This window comes from Myiozetetes cayanensis, unplaced genomic scaffold (genome assembly GCF_022539395.1).
Source record: "Myiozetetes cayanensis isolate MyiCay16 unplaced genomic scaffold, myiCay2020 scf15, whole genome shotgun sequence".
In the NCBI taxonomy this organism is placed as follows: Eukaryota; Metazoa; Chordata; class Aves; order Passeriformes; family Tyrannidae; genus Myiozetetes; species Myiozetetes cayanensis.
In genome coordinates this window covers 5,892,571-5,911,983 of record NW_026087159.1, presented here as the reverse complement: position 1 = coordinate 5,911,983, position 19,413 = coordinate 5,892,571, and the positions used below count along the sequence as shown (strand labels likewise).

Here is a 19,413-nt window from a genome sequence, read left to right as displayed (position 1 = left end):
AGAGAGTGAATTCCAAAGCTGTGAGCTGTAATCCTAGAGGCAGCCTTACTCTGCTGCTTTTAAAATTGCTTATTTATGACACTCAATCATAGATTTTCTGACATGAAGATGACAAATTTGGGAAGAGCTAATCAGCAACAGAATTCATTTGCAATTGATCTACACAACTCTTTGTTTTGCCTTGTCTCAGAGGGTTGTTTTTTTTAATCTTCACTTTCTAACCAACAGGTTTATGTGACTTTTTTCCCCCAAGTACACCTTTAGATGATTTTTTTCCAATTAAGTTTTGAGTGTTTGTTTTTTGTTTTTTTTTTTAATATTAGAAGATTAAATATGCAGCGCTTCCTACATCTAATCTGTCAGAGAAGATGCATTAATTCCTAGATGCAATACTTCATGGAAATGGATTTACTTTCATACATCAGAATTTTCTCTCGTCTCCTGTGCAGCACTGGTTGCCACGTGCAAACCCACGAGTCCATCTCTGACCCACCAGCGTGACATGGGACACATGGACTCAGTCCAGCACCCATCAAAAACACCCAAAGAGGTACAGCTACAATGCACAACTGCAGATTCAATCTAACACTGCTAAATCCAGTGTCAAAAGGTATTGAGCTCATTGCATAAACACACCCTGAAGTATTTCCTTTGCTGGTCAAGGTATCACCATCCTCCAGTATCACTTTCTGGCACTAAAACAGTGGGAAACGGGGGAGGGGGAAGTAATTTCATCACATTGGTCATTAATTTCTATTTTGTAACAGTTTTGGACTAATCTACAGTGCAAAGCAGAGCTGAAAACATTCTCAGGTGTGCTGCAACTATTGTATGGGGAGAGCACTTCCAGCCCTGGGCACCAGTGAAGCAAATGCCATCCCTTCCCAAACATCAATAAGTTGGAGATCTTTCCAGTTGCTGATTGGGATCTGTCTCCAAGATGCACTTGGATCCATATTCCTCAGCAGCCAACATGCAAGAGCTTACATTTCAAAAGCAAAGCTTCTCATACATCCACATGGATCACCATCCATTGGAATCACTATCCCTGGAAGTATTAAAAACCATGCAGATGTGGCACTTGGGGATGGTTTAATGGTGGGCTGGGCAGTGCTGGGGTAATGGTTGGACTCAATGAGCTTAAAGATCTTTTCCAACCTAAATGATTCTATGATTCTTATGACACCTACACTCTGAGGGCTGCAAGTAGACACAGCACCATGTACAGTACCTGGATGAACGGGTTCTCCAGGTAACATCTCTCCTAAGCACATCAGTCTCAACCACACACAGTGCAGCCTGCGTCCCCTTCACAGCAGGAGAAAAACCTAAACCCAAATATTTAGATACTGTTGCCACAGAAACAAAACACAAGGAAGATCCCACATCCCCCAGCACCTCTGCACCATCCCTGCCAGATGTATCTGCTTTACTTTCTAATGAGCAGTACACACCACAAACCTGCCATGCTCGTTTCATTGATATCAGAAGGGAGCAGAGAGCTGTGTCTCTTCTGGGCTGAGGGAATAAAGCCAATTTCAAACTACTGCACTTGAGTAATGAAAAATTAGACCAAGATGCTACTACGGCTTTTTGAACATTTTAGGGATAAAGTTCGAAGCTTGAAAACTGGGTTGTCAGTGCCTCCAGCACGTCCAAAAGTTACACAGGCTTCCACATACCAGATCATCCAAGAGGTGCTGCCGGCTATACAAGCTCTTGAGGAAAGCTGTCATCTGCCCTCACTGTTTGAGTGGTGTTTTTCACAGATTAATATACTTTCAGAGTAGAATGAAAGATTATAAATTGCTAAAATTGATTTCACATCAGTGGTGAAGTCAGAGTGAGTAACACACCTGAGGTGACCCAGTCTGCTCAGGGAACGTGAAACCACAGTGTATTGACAGTTTAATTGGCTCAGCAAGAGTTCATTTCCCTCAGATGAAATGCGCCATTGGCCATTTTATCGCTATATCTTATTGCTGCTTTAAAAGTGAAGCAGATGACAATCTAGCAAAATGTTTTCGTTACAGAGACAGCCCCTGTCTTTATTGCTTAGTGCTGGTTTCCTTCCCCCTTTCCTCCCCAGCAACTGCAAACTAGCTCTTGTTTGCATTTTAAGCACCCTGCAGGATGAGAATGCCTCTATATATCCTTCCAGGACAAGTGATGGAAGATGCTGCCGTGCCCATTTCTGTACTGGAACTACAAAGGAGAAAACGCAAAAATTCATTGGCATCAAGCAGTTCTATAAATACCACATTCAAGAGTAACATGACATTTATACCACCTTTCTGCAAGCTAAAAAGATGTCATTTGACTGCTTTATAGCACTAGGAGGCATTTAAAGAATGTTAGTACTTGAACTATCAAAAGATGATAACTTAGAGCTCAAAAGGTAATTACAAAAAACAGCCCACTTGTGGAAGCAGGAGATTCAAAGAAACACCAGAGCCCTCATTCTCTCGTTATCTCACAACTCTCACTCCCGACAGGGAATGCAGGCAGAGGATCGTGTTTTCCCAGCGCGGCTCAGAGCAGATGGGACAGAAGCACCACCACCACACAATGAGGAGCTACAGGAGATGCCACAGGCATCCCAGCAAGGCCACAATGCTCCTGCAGATGCCTAGTCCAGACACTTTCCCATCCAAAAGGTCCCCATGCCCTGCCCTTCCCAGGGAGCAGCCCCAGGGTGCCCATGGTCAATGCCTCCCTTGCCCCTCAGAAGCAGGAAAGCAGCACCAGCAGAAAAACAGCATCAGAGCTGGCAGGGAACAGAACCCTGGCAGCAGAACACACAAGTATTCAGGAATTCCTCTGCACACTTTGAACTGGGGACCCCTAAGCCCAGACACCAAGTGCAGTGCTTAAAAACTGCTGAAGCAGCACACAGGCAGTTACAAAAAGCCCCTCATTAACCTCCAAGCCTCATTTCATTGATGAGAGAAGGGCATCAGCAGTGTTTAACTGCAGGGGAAACACACACAGGCAGAACACAGGGAGGGACCTCAACCACACGACTCCCCAAGGCTGCACCCACCCTTCAAGCCATAAAGGCCCCAAAAGCAGAGAGTGGGGGGGGCCAGAGACACCTCTTACCACGCACTTTACTCCTCCATGGACATGCCAGAGGAGTTGCTGCTACCCCTCTGCAAAGGGCATAATGCAGAATCTTCCTACAGGAGTGAACCAATGGGATACCCACCATGGGGTCTCCCTGCATGGAAATGGCAGGTGGGAGCATGAGGGGCTGTCAGTGTGGGGATGTATTGCAAGTGAGGATGCAGGGAAAAGGAGCCAACAAGCTCCGTCCTGCAAGGAGGAACCCCAGAGACACACAGCGAGCGCTCCACCAGGTGTGCACAAGAGCTGTGCAAGATGCACTGGGGTGTGGGAAGATCAAGGGAAATGGGAATATCTGAGGGTCAGCATCACAAGGAGCACTGAGAGGCTCCTCGCATGCCAGCACTGTGCTGGCATTGAAACTTCAGGCAGTGAGAGGAAGAAACAAAAGCAAAACTAAACATATTTCAAAATATCCCTTCCCGGTAGCATGCACTGTCATGCAATACTTCCAAAGCCATGGTTTATGTGGCTCAGGAGGGCAGTTTCATGCCCTAACTCCTGCATGATGGATTTTACAATTTGTTAAAGAAACTCATCAATCCTCAGCAGTCATTTTTAATGCCCAGAGCCTCCACAAACTCTCGCATTTTGCTGATCCCCCAATTTCAAATCATTTGAAATTGCTGCTACTATTACAGCTCTGCTCCTAAAGCTAAGCATTATGGCACACTCCAGACTTCCAGCTTCGTATGCTGGTGTAATAAACAGATTAACTGTGATTTATGAACAATAAGTTCTAGTTATTTGAAAGGAAACATTACCTCCCTAGACCAGTTCTGACAACCAGAGATCTCTCATTATGCAGACAGCTCTTTCCACCTACCTGTAATCATCGGTTTAGCGCATCGTTATCAACCTGGGAAATGGATCACCATAGTTTTTCAGCATAAACTTTGTGCATCCAAAGCATCTGGCAGGAAGCACCACCAAAGGCAGAGTACCAGCCTGAATTGACCCAGTGAGACAATTCCTATTCTAAATACACATTAATAATTAAAAAAAAAAAAAAATTAAAGCAACAACAAAACAAGAAACTGTCAGAGAGAAGGGCCACAGTGGAGATAGGTGCATCACAGAAGGATGCAGCAAGACTTCAGTTAGCAGAGGACTAATTAGGAAGAGGAATGATAAAATGATGCAGAGATCTGTTTGTGGTGCTTATTTACTTGTAAAGTCTAATAAGACTTTTAATATTCTTTTCCAAAAAATTGATTCATTATTTGAGTCCACTCTAAAATGTCAGTTTAATATTTTACAAGCCCACAAGCAGGAGTTCACATTTTCACATGCACTTTTCACCTGCAGCTACTAAACTGACCATCCCACTTATGATGCTTTTGAGTACTGCTAGGAATCATTTTATACATTTATTCAGTTCATCATAATCACATTCCTTCTGTTTAGACAAGCTGCAAAACCCCAGATCACTGGTTGGACACCTCAGCCCATGCACACACCACAGCCATGACCTGCTGGTCCCCAGGGCGCCTCTCCCCTCTGCCAGGCTGGTTCAACTCCAAGACCTCCTGAGTCCCAGCATCTCTCACCTTCCCATTCAGAAACAGTTATTAATTTTCCAAGCCAGAGACTTCTCCCACTTGCCCCATACCACCTCCTCTCTCCCCACACTGTAAGGGAAACGGTCTGCAGAACAATGCAGTGCTAAAGTCCATCCAAGGCTCTTCCTACTGCCAACACCTGAAAGACCTTCCTGAATTAAACTTAATTGGCTTAAAGACGCTGTCCCAAAAGATAAGAGCTGAGCTCAGCAGCACTGATATCAACGGACCCTTCTCGGTGATTAATGTGCAACAGCTCCCAACACACAGCCCATCTCTTCTCACCTCACTGCCACGTGCATCTTGGATTTACCCGTGCAAGGCATAATTAGTAAGGATAAAATCCTTTGTATGCTTAAACCTCTTTAATAGAATAAAAGAAATCTCAGCTGCCTCACCTTGACTCTAAAGTAGCAACAGCCACTTGTGAAAAATGAAAAGTCTTGAAGGATTTGGAATAAGAAACTTGGAGAGACAATCGCTAATCTTTTATCTTCCAGACTTCAAGCAGAATCAAGTTCTTCAAAGAAAACCCAATAAAGCCCAGACATTTTCATCATAACAAAATAAATAATTCAGTCATACTTTAGAGGACTCAAACATTAGGATTGGCTATTTGATATATTTGTGGCTTAGGTGCCTCTAAACTGATTAAAGATAACCTGATAGAAGCTTGCAATGTCAAAACTGCCTTCAATCCTGACAGATATAAATGGATAGTGTAAATAACTATAAATAACCAAAATGGCTGCATTTATGCCTAATGGAGGATTTACAGCCTCCAGAGCTGCCTGGTAGGACTGAGAGTTACAGCTCTGCCTTTATCCGACCACAGCACACAAGGGGAGATGAACTGATATCCTCCCCACACCACCTGCCCTGCCAGAACCACCCAGGGCTCAGCTCCAGAAGGAACAAGGAACAGGATTCTCCCACAAATAAGAGAATACCATACCTATGGTACATATGGCAGGTTTGTTGGTCTTGATTTATCATGGTCTTCCTAGAAACTACTCTGGAACACATCCCAAACATACCTCAAATCTCTGCAGCCCCTGCAAGTTTCTCCCAACACAGCTTTTTTTATCTTCTAGCTGCCATCTGCAGAAGGTGAAATGCCATTGCCGTTGAGGGGAACCAGACCAGGTCTTCACTTAAGTCCAGAGGCCTTCACCAAGGGGGACTCAACTGCAGCATCCCAGTCAATTTTCCAGTTTGGGTAACTGCGCTCCCACCTTCCCACCATCCCCCACATTCCCAAAGTCCCAGCAGCTCTGCAGCCCCATGGGAGCTATGTGGGAAGCAGGTAGAAGCAAGCCCCGTGCCCACACAAGCATTGGGGCAGCTTGATTTATACCACTGCCAGGAGATCACAGAGCAGCCACTGACACGCTCCAACAGCCTGGTGTTTGCACCACTCAGAAAGGCACCTCCAGGACTGGACTGGCATCAACAGAAGAGGCAGCAGAAAGGCAACAGAGATCCTGCTGATTACTTATTTGAGCAATTACTTAAAATACTGAAAGTGACTCTCCCCAAGAGCTCACTGTGCTGCTCCTGCAGACACAGCCCCAGCAGTCAGCTCTCCTGTTCCTGAGCTTCTCACTTGGCAGAGCGGGAAGATTACCAACAAGTCGGACCCAAAGCAATGTGTGCAGATGCTCCTCTTCCCTTGGAGGTACTTCTGTGCTTGTTTGTGTTGCAGTCTTTCCCCTTTTTAAAGTACCTTTTCCCTTGGACAGAGAACTGTGAGGAGCATACCACAAAAGCTGCATCCAGGCCACTTTAACTTTCTGTTATTCACAGAGCAATGTGGTCAATATGCAGGACAAGAAATTAGGTGACCACTGAAAAGCTAATTCCCAAACTTGGGAAGCAGAAGGAATCAGACTGACAAACAGGCACAAACCCTAACCCCAGGGAACAGACTTCTTTAGTCAAGAGAAGGAGAGAGAAGGAGGAACCACACTGGTATTTTCCTGCTCAAGTTTGCCTTTCACAAAGTTGAGCTATTCAGATTTAATATTTAGGAAATCAGTAGGATTCACTGAGGGCTTTTTCTGTTGTAGCTGTTTTAATAAGAAAAGATTAGGTGGGGGCAGTGTAAGAAATTCCCCCAAAAAAAAAAAAAAATCTAAGGTCAGAAAAAAGAGAGGGAAGAAAGCAAACCCTAGGCAGGGCTCTCACCATTCTCTACATCAGCTGAGTTGCACTAACTCAGTGGTTAGTTCGGATGAGAGCCCCACGGCAACACTAAATGTCACTTGACAAAAGACACATGAGCAGTTCTGAAGTGATGGGTCCCTCCTGGCTTCATGGTATGGAGTTGCTGGTGGCTGAGAACACAAACAGGGAGGTGCACACATGGGCAGATGGATCCACCAGCATGGAGACACCACAGGAAAGTGAAAAAACTGCCTGCAAAATAATCCTAGAGTAGGATTTAACTGCAGTTGAGGCAGCCACAATCCATTTTAGCACTGTCAAACGCAGCAAGTTTCCAAAAAATTAAATCACTACTTAAATCATCTTCATAATTTTAAAAAGTGCCTGCAAGATAAGACCGGGAGCTAATTGTACCATTTAAATTTAGTGAAGGAAGGATTTTTTTGGTTGGGATTTTTCCTTCCTAACTGCAATAAAAAAAAAGCCCAAGGGTCTAAAACTAATAATCTAATAAACTTTGCTAAGTGAACATTGTAACAGATAGGCCTGGATGAGATTTCCTGTAAATGCCAGACAATTTCCCTTGATCTTTATCAGCAGAGATGCTGCTCTAGCTTCAGCAGGAAGAAATTAAATTTGGTGCAAAATAATAACATCTGGGTGAGATTCTGTTTGTCAGACTAGCAGTCCCTTTAGATGCCAGGCTAAAAATGTCAAAATTAACTCTGAAGGATTTTACATTTGTGGTTTTTTATATGAGTGGTTCGGCTGTGTTTCCATACCAACACACTTCCCCGCTCTCTAGAGTGGTGCAATTATCCATCCTCTGTGCTGGGTACCAGGGTCTGACCCAATGCAAGACACACAGAGAGCTCTCTGCCCTGCCAGAGTACACCTCAGAGCTGGCATTGCTTGGAGATATCCCACTCCTGCAGTCCCAGTTCCCAAAGAAACAGGGTACCTGTCCCCAGCTTTGGGCAGGACCTGCAGGAGGTGCTCAGGGACCACAAGCTCCTCTTCCCTGACCACTCCAGCATTCCCGACCTCCAGGCAGCTGTTCCAGCACATGCCTTGGAAACGTGGGAGGATGCAAACAGCATGTGGAGTTTGATTTGGGGACACTACTCTTCAGCACCAGCTCCTTTAGAGATGCCTTGAGATAGAAGTCTGTCCCCTACAGTGCCAAGAACAAATCAGACCACCGTGTGTTGGGTGAAAGCACAATTTCTATAGCTGGAACAGCCTCTGGCACTGCAGCCATCAAAATACTCTTAAGCAGCAATCAAAAGATCAACCTATTTTAAAAAGTGTTCTTCTACAGATTTTCAGACTAATTTTAAAGATAACAATAGTAAACAATGTTCAAAGCCTAATGAATTGTCCTTCCAAGTCCAAAACACTTTATACAAGATAATTAAAGTGAGTTTCTCAATGGTTCCAGCTACAATTCCTCTTCTTCAATGGGCTTGCAAACGATTTTTAGTCACAGGCTTTTTTTAAGCAGAAGTGGTCAGAAACTGCTCAATTAAAGGCTTTCCTTCCCTGCCACCAAGAAAGGCAATTCTGAATATCAAGGCTTCTCAGAATAACATCAGCTTCTACATCCCTGCACGGGTCTCTGGGTCGTGATGGAAATATAAAAAACAGGAAGAAAAGCAAACAAACAAACAACAAAAACAAACAAACAAAGATCCGCAAGGGATTCAGCTCTCTCCAGAAGAGGCAGAAAGTTCAGAGCAAGAGCACCCCACTGCTATGCACAACCTGCAGTACCACAGGGTGTCATTCCAACACACAATAAAAACTAATGTTGCAGTTTTTGTCAAATGGGAGGCAGACACTTTGTATTCCAGCCAAGTTATTCACCATTTCTGAAGCTAGTCTGCATTTCCAATGCCTAGGAAACCAATCTCTCATTAGTTTTACTCCATTCTGGTTCTTAGAATTGGAACTTAATGGTCACTACATTAAGAAGTACTGGGGGGAAAAATATGCTGTTATCTCCTCAGCAATTTATTTGATCTTACATTGAGAAAAACAACACATTAGACTTCATCAGGCAGTTGTGGCCCAGCGCAGAGCTCGGCCATGATCTCACAGGCTTCAGCAGGCCTTGAGTCCTGCTATTAGTGAGACATAAACAGAAATAAATCAATTATTCTGCAAAAATATCATCATGAAGGAAAAAACGCTTGATTGCCCATGATTTCCTCTTTAAATACAGGCAAAAGCACTATGAATACAGAATGATAGAACCTCAACAGGACACCACTCAACAAACAAGCAATCATTTCACCGCACATTAACCATGGATGGAATAAGTTTTGCTCGTGTAAAGGCCTTAAAAAGAAGGATTGCAGATTCAAGTGGTACAAACTAGTGTGTATCCACACTAAAAAAATATTCAAAGATCCACTTTGCAAACGAACAGAAAAAAAGTCCTAACAAAAACATCACATTATCCTTAGAAAGAGAGATGTCACAGACAGCAGGGCATCAGGTCACCAAGCACTCAAATACTGGAGCACCAGGAATCATGTTTGTGAATAAAGCAGCCTCTGCCTACCTTCCCATGGAATAACCAACTTTGCTGTGTGATAGGTAACAACCCCTACACACAGCTGAATCAGATCTTAGCAAGCAGACAATCAGATCATATAAATTCAACCTGTATTTTGGGACTGTCAGGATCCAAGATGGTTCTTGAACAGAGATTTTAATTCTTGGAGAAGTGAGCTTTTCATTCATTTTTAAATTTGCACTTCAAGAGGTTTAGTCTTTAAATTTACATTTGCTGTTACAGCTACAGGAATATTTAGGACAAGCCCTGCAGAGCAACCACATACCAAACAGGGTGTATTGTTAATCTTAACTAAGGATATATACAAATATATGAAAACAAGTCAACAGAAAGCTTCCAGCCAGCTGTGCTTCCAATTGCCAGGTGCTGAAGAAGAGGAGGAGAAGCACTGGCTGTCCCAGCACTCACCTTGGAAGACAGCAGCGTTCTGGATGACGAGGAACTTCAGCTCCATGCTGGCAGACTGCAGGAGCTGCTCCATGTTCAGACGGGCTGTTGCCTGGTACTTCTCCTCCATCTTCCTTGAGCAGCATGTGGAGCCCTTTGGGATGCATACCTGCAGATCAGTCCCTGGAGAGAAGTAAGAGCAGGAAATTTGCATTAGGACATGGACTGCTGGGAGTGGGGAGGAAACCAATCCCATACATCAGTATTTGCTGCAATTACTGCTTGGGCAAATTGATGACATTTCTGGAATTTGTCCTGAGCAAGCAGCTTGGCCAAAGGATAGGACTGATAAGGCAGACCCAAGATTGCTGAGCAATAGACCCTAAAAGCTGTGTTTTCCTGCCAGCACACTGCTTGCTTTAGCTCCCACACGCTCCACCCATTGATGTGCTGGTGCCGAGCAGAGCGATCCTGAGCACTGCCCTGCTGTCCCCCAGGCAGCCGATAAGGAGCCACAGGCAGACAGAAAAGATGGGAGGTGGAAAACGGAGACAGGATTTGAGGCTCCAGATTTGCAATGAATAGAGCAACAAACATAGTACATCAAGGAGGATATGACTGTAATTTGCACAAAGACTTCAAACTAGTTTAAAACATAATAGTGTGATTTGCCTGCAATTTCCATCCTTTTACATCCCCGGCAACAACAGTAACAAATGAAGGACACAACAGTAATGATTTACCTGGTTTTTTACTGCTGCCTTTTAATTTGTACATATCTGAGTCCTCCCATCAATTCCCCCATCCTATCCTTCCTCCAGTGCAACAGGCAAAGCCCAAGGTCCATCACTTCAGTTGTGGAAGTCCCGTTGCAGAGAGACAGATCCTGAGGGATGCACAGAACTGCACAGGGCAAAAGCCTCTTCAGCAGATGTGCTACTGCACGGGCAGCACCTTCACCCACCCACTAGGATGGGACAAAAGCCAGGGGGACACCACTTGCTCTGGCACTTGCAGTTGTAACTCTTAGCACTGATCAGTGAAGTTTTTCTTGAGAAACAAACACATATCAAAGCAAATAGCCCTCCCCATGCAAAACACATCTAATCTGATGCTGCTGTTAGAAACTCAAAAAGCAAGCAACAACTCCTTTAAAAGCAGCTGTCCAGGGGCAGAGAGCAGCCAGAACCTCATATTTCAGTGTCTGCCACCCAAACTGCATTTTGCCCAGAGCAGGAGTAGCTCCCTGCTAGGCTCAGCCCTGTCCAGAACCAGGACTAGGAAGCAGTCCCCAAGCCAGTGACCAACAGCCCAGAGTGAAGGCTCCTCACACCTTTCAGCCCTCACTCTGCCTTCCTGTTTGCTATAGAGGTTTTTTTCCTTAATAGAAGGAAGTCTGGTAATTTACATCTTTGCTCTGGAAGGATTACACATCCTTCTAGGTTCCCCTCTTCTCTCCTCCTTAAGTGTCTTTTACCACATCCACTCTCTCCCTAATTACTAGAAAGTGTCAAAAGTCACTTCTGCAAGTGTAATCTAGAAGAACAGGATTAATATTAATGTCAGTTCAATCGTGTACCTCTTCAAGAAGAGTCATGCACAGTGCCAAGGGAAAACCAGCTGTCAGGCCTCAGCAGCAGCAACAACAGAAACCCTCCTCCAGCTCCATCCCTTCCACCAGCACAGCCTTGGAAAAGAAACATGAAATGTTTCACCTGCAACATGCACTGCACATGGGGAAAGGAAATTTAACCAGTGCAGGTCCTGCTTTCACTGAAAAAAAAAACAAAAAAAACCACAAAACCACATGGCAAAGGGGGTAGAGGGGCCCACACCCTCATCCCGGCTCCATCGCTCCCCATTGCCTCAGTTTCCCCTTCTGCAAAGCAGTTGCACAGCAAAAATCCCATCCTCAAGCCCTCTGACACAGAGCCAGCACCACTGACATCTGAAACTCGAGTCTCAGCAGTTCGTGAACTCACCCACTCCAGAGGAGCACAGCGACAGGTATTTCATGCACTGAAAAAATGACGGAGACCATAAAGCCTCATAACAGCAAGACACTGCGTTAATGAGAGAAGCAGTTATATAACAGCAAGTTAAAGAGGTTTTTTAAAGTCAAACCGCAGTCAATTTACGCTGCAAAAAAGGCTTAGCGTGGTCCCTTTAACACTACAATATGGTCATAAATTTCTTTTTAATACAAAGCTTATTTCCTCCTACATTTATTATACTCGGACACATTTCAAATTACCTAAAAAAAAAAAAAAAGTATTCCGTGATTAATGGAAATACCAATGTAGAAAATCTGAGAGTTGGCAATTAAGAGGTCTGTGCAAGTTAAAGCAAGGGATAGGAAGCAGCAAGGTCACCTACTCATGTCCCATCCTTCTTTTTAGCAATTAAGGAAATTTCTCCCCTTAAATGGATTTTTATTTTTGTGCAGTAAAAAGACACATGCTGTACTAGAGCAATCACAGAAGAGGAGGAGGAAAAAGCCCAGAAATTAACTCTGACAGCTTAAAACATTTTACAGAGATAGCCAAATAACACCAGTGACCAGAAACCATGGTAAATGCAACAGGTCAACGCAGGCAGGACAGGCTCTTACAAAGTACCAGGGACAAGGTCCTTCTTGGCACAGCATTGCTACAGAGGGACAGGGTATGGGGGCCTGACTCCCATCTGCCAGTTATTTTCTTTGTTGACTCTCCCAGATGGTGAGCTGGCTCAAACAGTCCCATCTGCAAGTCCCCTTAGTAAGGACAGGTTTTAATGTCAGTCCCCCGGGAACCACCAACCCACCCTGCTGACCCCGACCCCAGCAGACACTGATGAAACAGGAGATTTTTGACCTGCAAATGTGTTTGGGGTTTATTCATCCCATTGCTTGAAGGAGCCTTTCCTGCGTTCCCCAAGGTGCAGCACCCCCCAAGAGACCCAGACCCTACACCCCAAGGGCTGAGGGCTGTGCAAATCGGGGGTGCTGCAGAAGTGTGGTGGATGCAAAGACACGAACGCCTGGAAATGGCAAGCCCACGGACCAGACATGAGCAAGAAATGAATTAAAGTGCCGCACGTTTCTGGCTCCAAAAAATGCCTGGAAAAGGTCCTGTGAGTCATCAAATCCTACCCCTGCCTCCCAATCCACCCCCTCTCAGCATTTTATCTAACACAAACACCTCCAGCGATAGCTCCGGCTTGTGAGATAGCAGAGCCCATTCCGCTGCCTAATGGCCCTTACTGTTAAGACTGTTTTTATCTCCCAACCTACACAACCCCTTTTTCTTAAAGTTTCAAGTCATTACACCTCGTAATGCCAGTCTCAGCCCTTGCAAACAACCTTCCCCTTTTGCTATAAATCATTACAAACTCATTTTCGGAAAGAAGGTGTCCCACGAATTACTGCAACGGTTTTATTAAATTGCATTTGGATGCTCACATACCAATCTTGGCAAGCTTAGTGAGACGACAAGAAGCCAAGCACAGGAGCCTGACCCTCTGACATCCACCTCCCACGGATGAGAAGGCACTGGATGCAGCCCCTTCCATGGGTGCAGGAATGCCAGGCACCATCAGCGCTGTGCCATTTATGCCATCTTGGGGAACAGCAGTGTAAATGCTCCAGTAATTTCGCATATACTCCCAGCTGACAGAAATAAACTCTAGAGCTGCAGTAATTTCAGTAGCACCCTGCCTCTTCCTCCTCCTGACGCAGGGAATTTGCACTGAAGACTGGGCAGCAGTGAATTTAAAGCATTACATTTGACTTTGATGTACAATTATCCCCGCAGATAGGTGGTTAGTACAGCAGAACTGAAAATAATTTCAGTGGATTAAATGTCAAAGAAAAAAATCCCGAGAACATCTATGGGCAGTTGTGAACTCCTTCACGAGGCTGAAGGATTTTCCTTTGATTTTAAGCATCCCAGGATAGCTTCAACCCTGTTCATCAGACACAGGCAGACAAGTCATGCTTTCCACTGGGCACATAAGCCTTCCCACACAGATCCAATGGCAGCTTAAATCAGATTAACATTCCCCCCGAATTCACCCCAGCCATTGCCAAAATAAGAACCCATCCCTGCTGAACATTACATTCCTGCAGCCTCCTCCCCATGAGGGGTGGGCTCTGCTACCCCGTGCAGCAGCACCTTCGCCTTCTGCAGTCTGGAAATGCCAGAGGGCCTCCTCCCACCCTCTTAGTTCAACGGTTTGTTAACATCACCCACAAGAAAGATGCTGGTTTGGGTCAGTTTTCCTCCTCCAATTGTTTTACAGTCAGCATCATGCTTTAAATAGATAAAAGCAGTGATTCAACATTTAAATATAGTGGATTTTTCCCCAGCTATTTCAATAGTTTTTATTAAAAACCTTCTTTTAAATTATGTTGTGCATCTGTCAGTGGCTTTTAATGCTCAGTATTTGGGGGGGAAAGGAAATGCAACTGTTTAGAACCCAGGTTAAGTGCTGATCTTTTAAAACCTAATTAAAGAGATATAAATTATAAACCAACCTCATTCAATAGGTGATTAAAGTTGGAACAGTATGGGTACTACATGGGTATTTATTACTTCTTAATTATCCTTTATTTTCTGTTCCATCTTGTGTTTCACAAGGCCATCTGACTCTCGATTCCTCCCCAGGTCTTGCAATGTTGGCCAGATGATTCTCATGCAAATCTAATACTCTATAAAACCACATCTTTTAAAAGAAGTTACAAAAAAATAGGGTTTACAGAGTAAAAGCTTCCTCCTAACACATGTACAGATGTATTAACAATACAATCATCAAAAGCAGGGAGTTAATTTGTGGGCACCCAGTCTCCATACATACTTGTTACAATCACATGCACACATCCTACAGCCATTCCAGAGACCGGGAAGAACACTGTTCAGGATGTTGTTAAAGTTAACCCCTGGGAAAAAAAAATAAAATTAATGATCTCACTATAAAACCACTGCCTGGGGAGGTTACTAAATTTTAGGGTTCTGCTCTTGCTCTCTTAACTATCAAGAGAGCAACTTGCAGGCCTGAAATAATTAAGAACAGAAAACTCAATTATCTAGTAAACTAAGCTCTTAAACCACTGTGCTAAGCTAAATGGAAAGGCTGCACAGGGAGGAGCATCATTAGTCCCACTCAGGAAAAACAGAATAAAAGAGCAGGAGTATAAAAGGAACCAGCTCACAAGCAAAGGCTCATCGAGACCAGTGGGAAGAGTTGGGATTTTTAATTTTTAAACTGTACATTGGAACACACCAGCTGCCAGAAATAAAAGAGAGAAGAAAGCTTGACACGCTCAGCCAGCCAGTTGTAAAGCTTTACACCTCAACTCCAAAAGCAAAAGGTTAATCTCCTACTTTCTTAGGGTGAATCCATATTTGCTTCCATCAAAGAAAATGAACAAAAAGCTGGAAATTGCATTTTGCCATGGGAGAAGGAAAACAGAGCCTCCAGCAGATATTTCTGTCAAGATAAATATTCCTCAGCTTTCCTTCATCCCAGGGCAGACATCCATCCCTTCTACCTACATGCACCGGCACAATTACCTGGAGCATAACCATCAACACAAAGAAACCCAAATGGCAAAGAGGAGAGAAAAACAGACCAGGAGAAATGGAATTTCAAGCTACTGTTTATATACGAGAAATTACGCAGGGAAAAGAACAAATGCAGGAAGAAAACCAAACAAGGGCAACATATGAAAGACAGAATTTAGTCTGAATGTGAAGCTACCACAGGGCAGAACCACAGGTTGACTCAGGAGCTGGCATTAAGTCTCACCTTCAGGAAAACCTAAGAAAAGCACTCTCCCATCACCCTGCCTTCACTCTTCTCCAGCACAAGACCTCTGATCCAGCTGCTCCAGTCAAGCTGTTGCCATGAATTACATCCTCCCACCCCTCCAAACACTCAGATGCAGCTGACAGTAGTTAGGTCATGCTACTGCCCACCTCCAGGTATTCCAAAGCTGCTCCAGAGCTCAGAAACCTGGTCCCCAGGCTGCAGGACCGGAGGAGACCAAGCTTCTCACTGCCTGATGCACGCCCTCAGCTAGAATTACTCCCAGAACATCAATACTGCTCATGAAACAGCATGACACTTCCCTCATATTTATGAGAATCGACCTCTTTTTGTTGTTGTTTTTTAATTAGAAGTGTGGTCTCTGGCTCCTTCAGAGCTCTCCTACAGGGAGTGCTGTGCCAATGTGCCCCCAGCCCACGCACCGCTGATCCAGTAAAACAGAGCCATGGGACATTTCTCCTGCACGTGTTGCAACTCAGCAGTGTTTCCCCTACTTACTCCTTCAGCCACAACTGCTCATAATGCAAAATGAGGGCTTCCAGAAAGCATTGTTTTCTGTTCATGTCACACACAAAAAAAAAAATCCACATTTTACATAAATTGTTTAACCCTCAGTTTCTCCAGGGAAGTATGATCCATAGGCAAAGGTTCTCAGAATTGACTCCATGGTGATTTGTGGCTGAAAACTCCAAAATTTTTTTTTAATTGACAGATGTATGAAAGGAAGAAAAGCAGTAAACAGATGCCTGGAAAATAGTCCTTGAGTGATGCTCCCCTATTACAGAGATTTATGCAGCTGCTACTAGGAGAGGCAAGTGCTCTGAAGTGTAATTACTACACAGAGTCATGCAAGATGGGCCAGATCCAAGGTATAAGCAAGCAGTCGTTGCTTTAATTATGATCAAGTTTATGTACTTAGGCAAATGTAAAATCCACTTTCGATTTGATATGTGGGAACTTTATCATCATAACAAGCTGGAAGCATTCACTTGAAACACCAGCCCTGCTATGAGATATTGATCCAACTGCCCACAGGCTCTGTAGAGTGGCAAAGGGCTCCTCACTCCTCCTGATTATCACAGATGCAGCTGGGGCTCCCAGGGGAGAAAGAGCACAACTGAGGAACTCCAGCAACCTGAACCCTGCCGGCAAGGGAAGATACCAGAGCAAAAACACCCACTGCAATCACAGCCAGGCCAGGATCGAGGATGCTACCAGTTTCTGGGGCAGGACCAAACACATTGCAGCACAGCAGCCTCAGCAGCCCCTCAATGCTCACAGCACAGCCTCCGATGGGAGTCATCCTACAGGGACCTGCCCACCTCCCTGGAGTGTGTAAAAACATACTCCAACAAAGTTACCTAGGAATTAAAGGAAGGATTTCACTGACTTTAAAAGAAGTGTCTTCCCTTGCTTCTGTGATTACAAACAAACAACAGAATTTGTAATTTCAATGGTGATAACAGCAGCTCTTTCCGCCCCCTGCAACTCTCCATGCAAACATTTAACAGAAAAGTGTTTCCAGTGCCATTTCCTTACTGACCAGGAGACCAAGGTCCTGCAGGATGGAGAGGGAAGATAAGCTGCTCCTGCAGCTGGTCTGAAGGGTGCATGCAGTAAGTGTGAAAAATTATATGGGAAGGGCACATAAGGAAAGGAAGGGATAAGGAAGGTACACTCTCACCAGGACTTACACCTAAACTCTCCTTCTAGCTCTCACAGCTGTTGGTAAGCTGAGGCACTGCTACAGTCCTACAGACCAAAGGACTTGGGATTTGCACCAGCAGCCACAAGACCTTGCAGTCCCAGCCCTGAGCATCCCGCTTCCCCCCCTTTCCTCTCCTGCGCTGCAGCAGTTCACTGCTGAAGCAACTCTTGTGTTTCTGATCTGTGCGACAACAAATGCAAAAAACGTAACTCAACACATCGTTATTAAAAGCAGTTACTGCTGGCGATGATCTCATTGCACCTCCCCTGCCTGTCACGTTTGCCTGTTATCTTTTTCTTCTCATACTTTGATCATAAGGTTTTCAGGGCAGGCGTTCTCCGCTGTGTATCGAACCCAACGCAGGAGCACCCGAGCTCTCCAGGCAGCTCCATAACGCAGCCATCAAAACTGATCGGTTTGTGTACACACACTCCCAGCACACAGCCACCCACCTGGAGCAGCCGACGCTCCCTAGCTCCCAAAAAGCTGCAACAGAAACCTTTAAAAGGCAGGCAATTCAAGTGTTTCACTTGCATTTTAAAAAAAAGTATGAGGCAAATACACCAAAAGCAGCCTTGCAGGGCGTTGGTGGGGAGGTTCGGTGCGGTACCACCCAGGCAGCCAGCCACCTGTAATGGGAACTGCAGAGCAGAGTAACACCTCGCCCAGATCCATCACAGCCTCTCGCTGCGCCCTCGCACCCCACACAGCACCCGCACAGCTCGGGGAACGCCGCGCTGCCTCCTTCCAGCCCCATCCTCTGGAGCTGCAGCAGCCCCCGGGCTCAGACGGGGGGATGAGGGTTTGGATGCTCTTGGAATGGCTTTACAGAGCGGGACTGTCCTCGGACCCTGGCACACCGCGAAACACTGTGGAAAGCAGCTCTGGCGGACCCGGGACCCGCGGAGACATGACGGATGCGTGGAGCCTCCGCTCACCGGCGGGGACACCGCGGTCTCCCGGAGACCTCGCACCGGACCCCCGACAGCAGCGAGGACGGGAGCAAGGGGCCGCTGGTTCCGCCGGCAGCGCTGCAGCTCTGCCCGACAGCCCGAGCCTGCCTCGGTGAAAGACTCCCCTGAGCAAACCGAGCGCAATAAAGACCCGCTCGTTCAGCGGGTTCCCATTCCACACGTAACCCGAGTCTCCGTGTTATCCCCGCGTCCGAGGCGCGGAGCCCGGCGGCCACCGCTACCGAGCAACTCCCAGCGGGTGGCGGGATAGCAGGCAGCCCGCACCCGGCTCCCCAGCGTCCCGCAGCCGCGCAGAGACCCTCTCCCGCGGTCCCGGCTCGGGGCGGCTGCAGCCGCTTCGTCCCGCACCCGAGCGGCCCCTGGCACCGCCAAGCCCCGGCGGGGGGATGCCGGGCGGCCGGACGCCACGGGGCAGGGCGGTCTTACCTGGCACGGGGCTCTCGGGCACCCACTTGGCTCCGGGCTGCAGCACCTGGAAGGCGGCGCGGACTGGGCGGCAGGCAGCTTCCCCCGTCGGCTGTGCGGCCCCCGGGGCACCGAGCACCGCCGCCAGCAGCAGCAGCAGCAGCGACGCTCCGCCGCTCCCCGACATCCTCCCGGGGCAGCGGGGCGCTCCTCTAGGCGCTGCCAGCGGGCATTCCCGGAGCGGTGGGAGCGGCGGGAGCAGCCGGAGCTCAGCCCGCGCCTCCCGCGGCGCTCCCGGGGTGCCCGTCCCGGCTCCGCGCGCGCCGTTCGGTCCGGTCCGGCCCCGCCCACCGCGCCCCGACCGGGCCCCGCCCCGAGCCTGATTGGTGCCTGCCCCCCTTCTCCCGCCAAACTCGCCCCGCGCGCGGCACCGCCCCGGCGCTGATTGGCCCCCGCGGGGCGGCCCCGCCCCCGGGGCGCGCCGCACCTGCCCCGCGCCGCACCTGTGCGGGCAGCGACAGTCCCGGTCCCCGTGCCCGTGCCCGTGCTCCCGGGCCGGCACTAACGCTGCTGGGTGCGCAGCCCCGCGGGCTCACACCCTGCGAGCGCTGCTCCCTCGCTCGGTGCCCGCGCGGTGCAGCCCGCGCGCCCACCTGGTGCGGGACGTGGGGTGCGCGGTGCTGCTCCGTGAGCCAA

The 19,413-nt window shown here is 46.9% G+C and overlaps 1 protein-coding gene across 3 annotated transcripts in view; it reads right to left on the bottom strand.

The window, feature by feature from the left end:
- The window catches only part of GPC3 (glypican 3), a 145,206-nt gene extending 126,301 nt beyond the window's left edge, over window positions 1-18,905 (bottom strand). Inside the window, exons 1-2 of one of the 3 annotated variants that reach the window (XM_050310780.1) lie at window positions 18,739-18,905; window positions 9,844-10,005 (exon numbers count right to left, since the gene is read on the bottom strand). In XM_050310780.1, the coding sequence (XP_050166737.1) occupies window positions 9,844-10,005; window positions 18,739-18,904 (328 nt within the window). In that variant the 5' untranslated portion in view covers window position 18,905. Of the gene's footprint in view, window positions 1-9,843; window positions 10,006-10,565; window positions 10,686-11,804; window positions 11,886-18,738 lie in introns of those variants that run through there. The other 2 variants (XM_050310781.1, XM_050310783.1) reach the window with 2 other exon arrangements.
- Between the last annotated feature and the right edge of the window lie 508 nt (window positions 18,906-19,413).